Raw genomic sequence first — 13,876 nt, 5'->3', positions numbered from 1 at the left:
TTTCAGCAAAGCTGTTTGAGTCCATACTCCATGGCACGTTGTCGAAACAAGTATAACCATTATTCCTGTGCAACACTCAGCATGGTTTCAGAGCGAAACGGTCTGTGAAAACTAACCTGACCTTGGTTGACACCATCTCAGAGCATCTGGATATGGGTATCCTGATAGACGTCCTGTATTATGATTTCCGAAAAGCCTTCAATCGTGTGGGTAACGATGTATTCCTACACAAACTAGACGCTATTGGGTTCAATCCACATTTGCTTAACATTTTTGCCAGTTATCTGCGTGATCAACCGCAGTACGCAACGACCAGCGTGGCCACTTCGTACCAGATCCGTACCATACTCGTTCTGGTGACAGCCAAGGTTCAATCTTGGGGCCTTTCCTATTTGGAATAATGGTCAATGACCTGCCCTCGGTTATCCATAACGCTCGTTGTCTACTCTACGCCAACGATCTTAAATTGGTATATTGAGTTGAGAAGGAGGAGGATTGTAAGTTGCTGCAGGAGGATGTTTCATCTCTGTTCCAATGGAGTCGGGATAACAAACTGACTTTCAATGCGGCTAAGTGTCAAGTGTGTAGTTTTAATCAAGCCCTATTTCCTACACATGCTCAATTTTTTCTTGGACCTGAGCCAATAGACTCTTAGATCAATAGACTCTTGTAATAACAAGAGTCGTCTCAGTAAAGGATCTTGCGGTCATATTCGATACGCGGCTAACATTTCACGACCATATCAAAGCACTTGGTACTGTAGCTTCAGTAGATTAGGCTTTGTCACTCGCAACGTCAGAGAATTCCGTGACCCTTGCCCCATAAAAGTTTTTTACAATGTTCTGGTCAGAAGCAAGTCGGAGGCGTCAGCATTAGGTCAGCAGATCCCTTACGAGTCAACGTACATTCTACTATTGGAAAAGGTCCAGAGGAATTTCCTTAGGGTGTATTACCAAAAAATATTTATTTTAGGAACCCTGGGCTTCATTTCTTTGGAGGTGAGGCACAACTTAAGCCTACTACTTTTAGCTTGTTGGGCTTTTCGTGGAGACTCTGGCTGCCTTGAACTAGTAGAGAGGCTTGTAAGACTTTTTGTACCGGACATTAGAAATATAACCCTTAGGCTTCTCCTGGTGCATCTCCTGTTGACTCATGAGTGCTTGAGATTTTGCGAGTTTATGGAGCTACGGTGGATGGATTGGCTGTCGAGTGTATTTGGATGTTAATTTTAAATTAAAGTATGTAGTTTCTCAGTGTGTTGGTGACAAGACTGATGTAGTGCTGTGTGATCATTAAATAAATAAACAATACAAAATACGTCTTCAATCACGTAAATTGTGCTTGGCAATCGCTACAAGCTAGGTGGTAAATCATAAGTCGCGATTGTCAAGCCGGAGTATTTGTTAAGTCGGCTTGATCGTCTGCACAGCGCTTAAGACACGTGATTTTAATGTTGTTCATTATATTAATGGTGTTAATTTTCGTTAACTAAAGTTTTTTTATTGCGATTTCATAAGTTTGTTTCATTACCCTCCACTGATAAAATTACCATCCATGCCCATTTCATTACCAGCGCGCAGTTCATTACCACCAGTCTTATTAAATGAAAAGGAATAAGATTACGAAGGTGCCTTTAGCATAAAAGTGTCAATAAATGAATCCACAATGCATGAAAACCCAAAAATTTACCATTTAAAAGAAAATTTACAAATCGAGAGAACATCACCGATTTGCACGAAATGAGAGAACGACCCACCTATTATGTATTGCGAGTGTGTCACCTATTACTAAAATGTACCTGGAGCGCGGTTTCACTGTAAATAGTACACTTATAAATTAGAGTAACAACGTCATCGTACATCATACTCATATACAAATACTATAGGTATTTTGCGATTTCGTACAAAAATGTTGGCTGGTTGAAAATCATGTCTTCAATGTTGATGTTTAGTCTTTCCTATGAAACGCAACAATAAACTAGTTGGCTCAGCCATTAGTACGACTGACAATGCAAGCATTAATGTCACAATTATCCCTGTATTTACTGTCTAGGTGGTATATAAACATAAATGGTTTTGCATACATTAAAACAGCTTGTTGTGACGCAAGGCAAAATCTAGTGGTTCTAATGGGCGGTCCTTATAGACCCATGTTATGAATGAGCCGATTGACAGGTATTGGATTGTCCGAAGGTGCCAAATGCTGTCGGGATTGGCACGTGTCTCTATTGTCAAATATTTGGACATGCGTTTGAATAACATCTGCAGATATTTAAATACAAAAGCAACATGAAACAAAGAATTACCTACTTCCTGAAGTTAGATAGGTACCTGCTAATCTATTTTAATGTATATGCACTATGCAGTATAACCTTGATTAGCAAATTCTAGTTATTTAAACTATATCTAACAGAATTGTGTTAAAATAGATCAATTGTGTCACGATGAAACATCCAAGTTAACGACTCTGTTTCATCTGACACGAAGCAAACTTGTATGGTGACATCTTATGTGACGGGTGATTCACATAAAGTTGATATTTCAAGACCCCAGCTAAGACGTATATTGCGATATTTGCGATGCATCTAAAAATAACTGTGTATTGATCTTCTTTTCTTTATGAATATATTATTATCAGATGTGCCAAAAATCGTAAATAAGCGCAGCCGCAATTTTTCCACTATTTTACTGTCACATTTCACATTTCAAAATAATTTATGGTATTTCGGGTCAGCAACAAACACAAGATTGACGCTTTTTGCTAGTTCAAGTCAAGTTGTCAATATTTGTCATCGATATGAAACTACCTGTTGAATGCTATATTAGATACGCCCACTAGACCTCATTGCATATTGGAACCGCCCTATTGACAACAGAGGTATTGTTAGTCGGTTTTACTTATTCCATGGCCTAAATTTTTTTCATTTAAATCTTTTTTGAAGCTTTATGTTGTTAATTCTGTTTATTGCCATCGGTCTGTTCATTAACTATTTTATACGGTCGCTACTGTCATGATCCTATTAACGTCGAACGCACCGGAGGTAATAAACTTTCTATTATCTATTGGACGTGCTATATGACGCATAAAACTTGCAAACTAAAACATCGTGGTTAAGTATACAGCTTCCGCTGTCCCCAATTTTTTTTCCACGGGATTGACTTTTATCTAGTTTTGTTTATCTTCAAACGACTTTACGAGTCATGTCCTCATGTCAAAAATCGCATATGTATGTAGGTATACCTATTATTGGTTACTTTTTCTGTAATAAAATTCTTTTAATGCATGAAAATGGTGTCGTATAACATATTAGTGTTCATGAGACATCATTGAATCGCTGAATTTCAATAAGCCGATTTGATAATCTTCAAAACGTCGGTCAGTGAATGATTAGGCTGTCGATGGTTAGGATTAGGATGTTGATGTTAAACATCACGGCGTTTTAACAGTATCCAAATCACCAATTTACAGTATCCACAGGCACCATATTTACAGAACCCGTTGTTATTATGTATTACCTACCTGTATAATAAAACCCTTGATTGTGTCTATAAGAACTTTAAGAAGTAACTGGCTTCTTGCGTTACGGACGTTTACTCTAAAACAACACATTAAAAGAGAAATCTAGTTTCCAAACCGTAAACCCGTCCTGTTTGCGTTTGGGCCAGCGAGTAAACCGTGAAAAATAAATATTGAGCGATATATCCGCAAAATCGTTAGTTTGCGCCTGAGCTTTTATAGCTATAATAAAAGAACCGTCAACTACAGACAGTGTTCGGAGAATAAATAATAACACAACGTGGCCTGCATTCTAAAGCGCAGGCGCGGAACTGCGTTCATTGGTTCAGCTTTAAATTCGACACATTTAGCTGCTCGACCAACGTCCTATTTATTCGTGTCGACGCGTAAATTCTTACAAATAGGTTGTAAATCTAAAAGCACAATTTCTATGAATACAAATAATATTTAATTGTTTATACAGTATTTAATAAAATGATCACTTATAGGTGTTCCTGTTCCTAGCTATGCTCTCAGCTTGAAATCATTACGCTACCCATTTATACCATGACGCTACCCATGTTCGCGTACTGTCTCTTGACTAGCTAACTTGAAATTGCACTTCAACGGTGTTTTCTCTTTTGAAACTGACAATAAAGAAAAGACGTTCTAAGTCTTATGACCGTCGCTAGAAAGTTATTGACAATGTCTGTATGCATTCTAAAGGTAATGTCTTATTACTCGTATAAAGGGGTAACAAGGAGTTAGAGCTCGCTGACACAGAGAGCGGTCTGGAGCGTCGCGTTCTGCTGACCGCTGACCGCTTGATATACGAAAGCGTTCTAACGCAAACAGAGTGGCGTGCAAAATCTGGCGTCCCATTCCTATCCGTTATTTCAGTCCAACGAGCTAAGATTAATAAAAAATGATGGATGGTCTAATATAAATGTATTTAAATTATTTTGTTTTTACTGTTGTATTTCCAGCCAAGCTTCAGCTTTCTTGCCCCAATTCTTGTAAAAAGACCTGTATGATTTTGTCATTGATGTCATTAGGTATAATGACTTTGTAGTCATTATGACAAAATCATACAGGCCTTTTTCTGACTAGTTCGATATTTTTATGGTTCCGTACCTCAAAACGAAAAAACGGAACCTTTATATGATCACTTTGTTGTCCGTCCGTCCGTCCGTCTGTCTGTCTGTCAAGAGCCTTTATCTCGGGAACACGTAGAGATTTCGAGTTGAAATTAAAACCATATATTCAGGTCTACGTAAAAAAAAAAAACAATCTTCTAAGTTACCTTTAAAAAAAGATACGGCAGTTTTTGCCGCAGAAAACTTATATTTCGACAAAGGGAATCAAAATTTAGAGGGTACTTCCCGCTAACCTAGAACTATGAAAAATGACAAGTAATATGGTCTTACACCTTCCACTACCTACAAGTACCGGGAAAAATCTAAAAAAAAAGAAAGTTTTATTTTTACGGAACCCGCGGTCCGTCCCGCAATTGTCCTGTTTTTTTATTTTTGTATTAACGGCGGTTCACAGCCTCCTCCTATGTGCGTTATAGTTAGAAGGAACGCAGAATTCTAGACAGCTCTCTGATGTGTGCGCGGGCTATATAGAGTGCAAAACGGGCTCTTAAAGATGTGCAACTCGATCCTCTATTCTCTTCCATCATCTTTTTACTCCTTCTGTCTCTTTCTCGCTCCTTTCATACTTGGCAGTGTCGCGGCCCTTCAGGCCGCAACACTGATCCCACTCACACCACAAACTGTAACTGGCCCCAGGCGCGGCCAAACAGTGTAAGTCATGTTAAAAAAAAAAAAAAACCGGGCAAGTGCGAGTCGGGTTCGCGCACAAAGGGTTCCGTACCATAATGCAAAAAACGGCAAAAAAAAAACGGTCACCCATCCAAGTACTGACCCCGCCCGACGTTGCTTAACTTCGGTCAAAAATCACGTTTGTAATTGTATGGGAGCCCCACTTAAATCTTTATTTTATTCTGTTTTTAGTATTTGTTGTTATAGCGGCAACAGAAATACATCATCTGTGAAAATTTCAACTGTCTAGCTATCACGGTTCGTGAGATACAGCCTGGTGACAGACGGACGGACGGACGGACAGACAGACGGACGGACGGACAGCGAAGTCTTAGTAATAGGGTCCCGTTTTACCCTTTGGGTACGGAACCCTAAAAATTAAAGATGTGCAATCTATCGAAACATATTTTTCAATCTTTGTTATGTATTTCTAATGTAGCATTAAGGACAGCAACATACTGCTAACTCCAATTGAAGATTCTAATTTATCGTTTACTTTTTACTTCCGTGTACTTATTTGCCTTATATCAATACACAGACAGGTAAACTGTTTAAGTGCGTTCGCCTCTGCGAAACGAAACCGGACAATTTCTTAACCAAACTACTGCAACGAATAAACAACTTCCCATGTTTTCTTTCACACTACTCGTTGGCAGAGAACTGTCGTTCATAAATATTAACGCTAAACTTGAATATGACACTTGCGTTTGAATTACCTACGATAAAATCAGTCGCTTCTTAGTCGGTCTTATCTATATCGTATATCGTTAGTCGAAATTATTCATCGATGAAGCGCACAAAGCTAACACAGTAATTTTCTCAAATATCATACAATTTATCAGTATACCGTATCATCAGTATTTTGTACACATAATCAGCCCGCCCTTTGACTTTGCATATATTAAGATATCACGATAAAAGCATTTCAATCACAACGGATAGGCCAACCTGCTCTGACATTTTGAAACTGGTTTCCTTTTGAGAAACTTCAGCCATAACCCATATCAGCCGCAAATACATTGACATGCCTGCGTCTATTTGCATTACTTATGTCGGGACTTATACGAGGATAATAATATACTTATTCATTCATATTTGAGTCATCGTTAATGCAAATTTCGTCACCGTTCTATGAATGCAGGAGACTAACAATAAGCCCACGCGAACGTCTTAGTACTTCAATCAATCTCGTGTCACTGTTGCATCGACCGCTTCGGGTAGCTTTTGCTGTTGTACTATTCATAAGTCAAAATTGTAACGTCATGTCTTTGAAGTTGGATACTGACAACTGAAACTGATCTGTGTATAAAATTCATGTAGTACGTACACATACTCAGCTCATCCGTTGCGGGACAGGAAGTCTCTTCTATTAAAGTTGGCATCTCGAGGTAAGTACTTAAATTATGGAGAAATGAGTTTATTTAATAAATTAATAATAACTCACAGTTCATAGAATCATGTATCTGTATTCGCCTTAATTCTAGTAATCCTCAAGGTAAGTTGATAGCTTTAAAATCTTGAGGTTGTACTCATATTGCTTTAGTGCGCGAATTGTACACGTTTTTCTTAAAAACAAAACGCCATGAAACAAGTACAACGGCGACCATATCGATGGCAAGTATCTTTCACTACCGTTCCGGCACCCTGACGTATGTCGGCTTGATTATCTAGCCTTCATTCATCATTTCAAGTGTGATGCATACAATTTGTACTTTATTGTTATTCATCCAACATTAATCTAACAATGTGTTTTGATTTATGCCTGAAGTGATCCGGTAATTTGTTAACCTTTATTCTTTAATTTAATTATTCTTAGGTACCTGCCTATTTGTTTGCTACTTAGTTTGGTACGTAGGGTTAAGGCGAGAACAGTGGCTCAGTGGCCCAAATATCGCTATACAATTTGCCCTTACGTGTTAGAATAACCATTGCTTGTCCATTTGAATTTGTTCGATTACTGAATGTTTCTGTTGTATTAGCTGGGAAGCAAGTAGCCTCTCTAATATTGGAATTATGTTGAGTAGCCACTGTACCGGACTATTTTTTCCGAGTCACTGTTCCCTCCTTGTCCATACTTATGGCAGAGGTGTACTGCTAATGTTAGTTTTCGTTGTGGACAACCGAACCGAATGGATAGAAAGGTAGATAACACTGGAAGTTGGTATCTAAGCGAAATAACACATTCCATTGATTGTATAACTGATGTAATTTCTGTTAAAATTAGTAATTAATGGCCGTGATAGCGTGCGCGATCTGTGTTTCGCCGGGGCAGCCGAGGAAGGCGCAAACTAACCGTAGCGGCGTACGCGCATGGCTGCTTCGCGTGAGAAAACTGCGCTCACACTATCCCAATTTTGCCATTATCACATTTAACTAGAATCTTTGAACTATTACACAAATACGACTTTACGTAACTATATTTTTCTGTATTTCATTAATCGAGAGAAACCTCCATTCCAATTACATATGACTCCATTCAATGCTCATAATTAATTTTAGCCTTCTTTTTGTACTGTTCGTTTGATCTCATATTTTTTGGCATAGGTACATGAGTCTGGTCATCTGGTGACATTACAATCTCTGAGAACGTTTTTTTTAGATAAATCCACTTAATATCAAGCCCGTCTGATGGTGATGATAATGTTGAAAGATTGAATAGTCGACGAAGATGCAAGGAAGGTAGTCGTCAATATCGGATATTTCTGTAAATGAGTGTATGTGATTTATATAAATCATACGCAGCGCTGCAGTGCTTTTGCGGACTAATTTCCACGAATAATTGAAAACATCATCTTGATAAGACCGTGGCCCTAACTACGTAAAGCATGCACCACTTGCTGTCGACGCTAATTAAAACGTCCCACTGTAATTTCTCCGTCTAGACACTACGACCGACAACTTCACTTTGTTATTACGATGCACCGAACACTTACATCCGCAAACATTAGTTATGGTTGTCGTGGAAAAAATAGCAGTTTCCATAGAGTAGCACTAAGAATGAAAGTGATTTTGACACCGAGTCTATGCTACTTGTATATGCAATCAACAACGTGTCGGTGAAGTCATTGGAACTAGAAATGCAGTAAAATAATTAACATGATTTACAGATTGATTAATGAGAGCAGTTTTCCAAATCATCTGGTAGTTACTTTCGGCGTCAGTAAATCCATTTTGTAACTAACAATGATTTTTTCTATCCCTTTTTAGAGTAGGTATATAATTATGTGAACGGTTTAGAATAACAAATATCAAGTTAAAGCGTGGGTTTGTTGGAGGGGCAAGGATGAATCTGTTATTTCACTGCACTGAAGTTTGCCAGTGGACCATAAAAGTATTTTAATGGGGATCATGAAGCAAGCGTAGGCGTTAAGTTGGACGTAAAAATCCAATCACGTAAGTCAAAGGTTTCAATTCCGCGTGCCGATGGTATCATATGCCTTAAAAGCGACTGGCTACATTTATTAGCGTACATAATAGAACGAGGGAGTCGGGATTACGGATGCAAAGAGGCGACTCGCAGGCTGCCATTGTGGATGGTGACAATGGAGATTGCATTATCTGTAACCAGAAAGCATACGCGCACTCCGGGGAGGAATTGTACTTTGTTAATGTTATTTAAATATAGATGGTATGATAAAATCTAAGCAAAACTTTCTTTCAATTAAAGGTCTTGTACCTTTAACGGAGCGAGCTTTATAAATATTAACTAGCGACCCGCCCTTCGCACGGGTTGACGAATTATACACCTAAACCTTCCTCAGGAATCACTCTATTGATAGGTGAAAACCGCATGAAATTCCGTTCAGTAGTTTTTGAGTTTATCGCGAACAAACATACAAACACACAGACAGACGCGGCGGGGAACGTTTTATAAGGTGTAGTGATAGTGATAGTGATGATGTATTCTGTATTATAAAGTTCTCCTAGTAAGTAGTAGTATTTTCTACTCGTATTAATAATAGTGTTTTAATAGCTTCAAATTACCAATACCAATGGACGAGGCTGCGGTTGTAGTAATCTGAGGCAGTAACAACATTGGCTGACATGGTTGGTAACAAGTGCCTCTTAGAACAGTTAGACGGTATTTGATTTCAAAGGATATTAGGTTGAAGCGGTTAAATTATCCATTAATTGATAATTACCTACATGTAGATATAATAATATATACTTTTATTTAACGCACTACTGAGAATCGACTGTATTTGCAGTAAAACCACATATTTACTGTGGCAATTTCAATACAGCAACAGGCCAACCCCACTCGTACTCCTTATACGTTGTTTATAATAAACACTGCAATAACTGCGTGGTTGGCTAAAGTAAATAAATCATTATCCCATCAAGCATCAGCACTTCAAATGCTTGCGCAAGTTTCCTAGTCTCAGAGGTGACAACCTTTCTGACTTGAACTGGTCCCGTCAAGTGAGACTACATTAATCAAACCAAAAATGTATACGAGAAGTGACAGACGGACAGCCCTCAATATCACCTGCGTCAAAACCCAGCCTATTAAATTCAGCCTTTGTTTTTGTTTGGAAGCCTCATTTACTACACAAAGCTGTATTGTTCGAACGTCCATTACAAGTGTTTCGACACCCGTCAACTCTGTGACAAGTTTGAAAAGTTTTGTTAACATGCTCTGACCTCGCTATGTAGACCATCAGGTGATTCAGCCAGAGTCAAATTGATTTTGTTGTCGATAATTGTTTGATCTATTGTATCGAACTTGATAAGTGCCTAAACGAGTTTGATGAGTTTTATGATTAATTTTTTAAATATCGCGCAGTAATGTACTTACTTGCGTCATTTGATATATTAGTGGCGATGGCGGGCCGTCAAACATACATAGCTCAGAGCTAATTTGGGCAACTTAATGTTAGAGAAGATGTATTAATTATTATTAAAATAGTCAAGCAGAGTTATACTCGTATATATTGAACACCACACTTCTGCTAGTACTTTGCATTAAAGCCACATTACGTAAGATACGTATTGGAAAAAGTCATAAACCCTTTGAAACTAAAAGCATGTATTTATATGCGTGAGAGGGTGGCAATTAAATATATAATCCGTTGGCGATCACACGTCGCCGTACGGGTTAAGGCTTGTCTACCCGGCGTGACCCTTATATGGTGTGAAAGCGGCGCATTGTCGCGCGCTGCGCTGGACATACGCCTCTTATCTGAGAATCGGATGTACAAAGTAACATAGGTGGCATGCTAACCGGTTTCACGTAATTATCAAAAGCTGAGTTTTGTTTTCAGTCGTAACGGCTGGAAATATACGCTACAATGTGCACTTACGAAGAAGGTTACCATACAGTCTTTTATCTTGAATCTTTATATGCCTGCTTGTATACATGAGGAAATCAGAAAATAAAAATAACCAATGAGACAGTTAACAAATTAGCAAAACCATTTTCGATATTAGAGGTATTACTAGACCGATGTATATTTAATTTCTTGAATACATATACTACTTTTTAAATACGCTATTTTTGTTTGAAATCTGAAGGTATTTACTTATAATGTCAAATAAATTATTGATTGTAGGTATAATAATGATTCAACATTGTAGTAGAAAAATCAGTTCATTTTGTATTTATAAACGACGATCGAAAACCGATCCATAGCAATCTCTTTTAAGTATTTCGCTATAACGCTTACATTCAGATCATACCGTTATAAGCACGAATTCTGCTGTACCAAAATAAAACTACAAGCAAAGCAACATGCAATTTACTCGCACTCATTGTGCGAGTGTCAAGATTTGACACACTTTTTATGCACATCGCAAAAGCATATGGCGTTCTTTATTCGGACGCCGGAAATCATCTGATGACTCATGATATTCTTATCGGGTAAGGGCGATAACGTTGAATACTTTACGGTTACAAACTAAGGAAGCTCTTTACACAGATTTTTTAAAGATAAGATATATGATTGAGGTCACTACTTAAAGTTAAGATATTAACTTAAGTACGTACCTTACTTTAATTATCAATTTCTTTCTAAATTCTCATCGTGTAAATTTTGGGAAAATACTTTTTTTTTTCTGAAAATAGGAATGTACCTACCTAAGGCTTTAGGGAGATTCTGCTAGGTTAGTTAATAGGCGGATCTCAATTCTCAACAATAGATTAGATATGATGTTTTATAGCAATTGCATTACCGTAGGTTATTTGTAGCAGCGAATCGCAGTGTGTAATATAATTATGAGGTTCACCCATTGGTCCATTGATTACATGATGTCATGATGACTGATCAAAGGCTTGATCAAGTTAAAGGGGCGGTCCTTATGATGATAACAATGTCGTCATACTTTAGGTAGGTACCTTGAAAGTTAACTATGCATGTACCTAATGAACGGTCCTAGCCTATATCCATTCCTGGGTAAACCCAGCTTTAAAAAGCGTTTAAACTTTCATACGCAAACGCATAGATAGTCGTAATTAGGCAACTACAGTTGGGCTTTTAAGTAATATGTAGTTTAAATGGGGTTTTTAATTACATAGTTGCATGGTTAATTGACACAAAACTGCTCGTCCCTTGAGATTTCAATTACCCAGGTTTCACTGTAGTTTAAATGGATTATTTTACGTAGCTATTTGCTATAAATATAATAATTGGAAACGTTGTATTAGCATTCCTAGATTTGTAATAAGGTCTCGTAAAACTAAATTCTCCGCGCCACATAAACATCACGAGACCAGCAAACAGCAAACGTTAGTTCTAAACGTTCTAAAATTATCAGACCTAAATGGCATTTATCTATTATACGAAATTTAGGAAGGCACAGCGGGAGTATTCGCGATACTATAGCTGTATTATTTTTATTATCAAACTGCACAACGGGACTTAATCGCGTATTTAAGTTTTAAGATTTACCTCCGACGTTTCGAGGACGGCGTTGTCCCCGTGGTCTCGGAGAAGACTGGCTCAAGTTGACATCAACATCTTCTAGCCGCGCGAGTTTCTCCGAGACCACGGGGACAACGCCGTCCTCGAAACGTCGGAGGTAAATCTTAAAACTTAAATACGCGATTAAGTCCCGTTGTGCAGTTTGATAATGTTTAATATTCGTGAAAGTTTAAATCAGTGTTTTGTATTATTTTTGTTTCAGAAATAGCAAAAGTACGAGCGAGTCTATTCCAAATAAATGGCGTTAAGAAGGAACCACTTATTCTACCAGAAGCAGAAGGAATGGTCACAACACTCACAGAAAAAGTATATGTGCCGGTCAAAGAACACCCAGATGTAAGTGTAGTACTTATTACCTAATAGTTTGTATAATATTCGTTCAAATAAAATCAAAGACTTTTCATATACTAAATATCAATAACAATAAATAATATCACTTGGTTTTTCGAGAAAGTCCAATTAAAACTGTATCTGTGGAAAGTTAATGGAGGTGCGGTAGGTTAAACGTGCCGCTAGTTTTATGCCATATATAGCTAAGCATTTACTTTTACACTGATCAACACTTAAGTGATACCGATGTAACTTAAAGATCTCAGTTGTTTTTTAGAAAATAAAAATCCCTTAATGTTACATAAATATTCACTCATTTTCAGTTAGTACTAGACTAAAGCTTGTAGCCGCGATTATAGTAACTGTTTGTGCATGATGAAAGCCATGTTTTAGTCGAAACAAATTAATAACTTTAGTACTAGTTAAACGTAAATCAAACAGAACTGGATACGGTTCGGTCTTAATATTGTTGCTAACAAATTCCTCTAGTACTATAAATTTGTCTCGGACAGATTAAATGAGATATTGTTATTCATTCCTGTTGTTAACAAGAGTGGCTCCGAGTATGAAACCTATTAAGACTGCTTTAGGGCAGGCATTCCAAAAACGGTTATCGGTAAAATTTGTCTCAACATTTTTAATTTTGTATATAGCAAAGATTGTTTTGACTTTCGACGGCTTACTAGAATTAAGTGCGATAGTCATACCTGCATGTCGACACAAGGTAGTCAACTTGCTACATTTGGTGACTGATGTCAGGGCTGCCCCGCTATTGCTTCGAAGCGAATATGTTATAGATTCCCGTTTCTAATGCGTAAGTTCTTGTGAAAGCTTATTCAAGAGCATATTTTAATCTTTAACGGTTTTTTGTTTGGTGAAACACGTCCAATACTATCTTTATCAAGAGTAAATATGTTGTCCCCTGCCACACAGACTACTCGGCCGACATCCATGATTGTGTGTTGTCCATTCATTCGCATCATACCGTTCCAGGCTCATTTGCAAAGCACGTTTCTACAAACCTTTATTCGGTGTTCAGAGTTCGTTGAACCGGATGACACATGTTCATGTTACTATTGAATTAAATTACTTCTTATTCTAGGGATTAACTATAACGATGATGTTGTAGTGCCAGAGGCACATATGTAAAAATATGTCCAATATGTAAATTTTAACTACGTTGCATGGTAAATACAATATGTGTATATATTTTATGTTTTTTGTATCACGATACTTTTTTAATTATTAACTTGAATACTTTCGAAAGGAAAATTCCGTATCCTTTCACTATAATATACAAATCAT

General features: G+C 37.6%; 1 protein-coding gene and 1 long non-coding RNA gene across 10 annotated transcripts in view; both read left to right on the top strand.

Annotated features, from left to right (window-relative positions):
* Window positions 1-13,876, top strand: part of LOC134805523 (uncharacterized) — a 275,031-nt gene that overhangs the window by 111,263 nt on the left and 149,892 nt on the right. The window lies entirely within an intron of this gene.
* LOC134805234 (protein held out wings) overlaps window positions 1-13,876 on the top strand; it is a 79,956-nt gene that overhangs the window by 41,627 nt on the left and 24,453 nt on the right. For all 9 annotated transcript variants that reach the window (XR_010146260.1, XM_063778574.1, XM_063778564.1 and 6 more), the window contains exon 2: window positions 12,444-12,577. Coding sequence is in view for 8 of the 9 variants with exons in the window: in XM_063778574.1 (XP_063634644.1) it covers window positions 12,444-12,577 (134 nt within the window). In the remaining variant the exon portion in view is untranslated. The remainder of the gene's footprint in view (window positions 1-12,443; window positions 12,578-13,876) is intronic.

The sequence above is a fragment of the Cydia splendana genome, chromosome 2 (assembly GCF_910591565.1).
Source record: "Cydia splendana chromosome 2, ilCydSple1.2, whole genome shotgun sequence".
NCBI classification, from domain to species: domain Eukaryota; kingdom Metazoa; phylum Arthropoda; class Insecta; order Lepidoptera; family Tortricidae; genus Cydia; species Cydia splendana.
The sequence above is the reverse complement of the archived record's forward strand: the minus strand, read 5'-3'. Positions and strand labels throughout refer to the sequence as shown.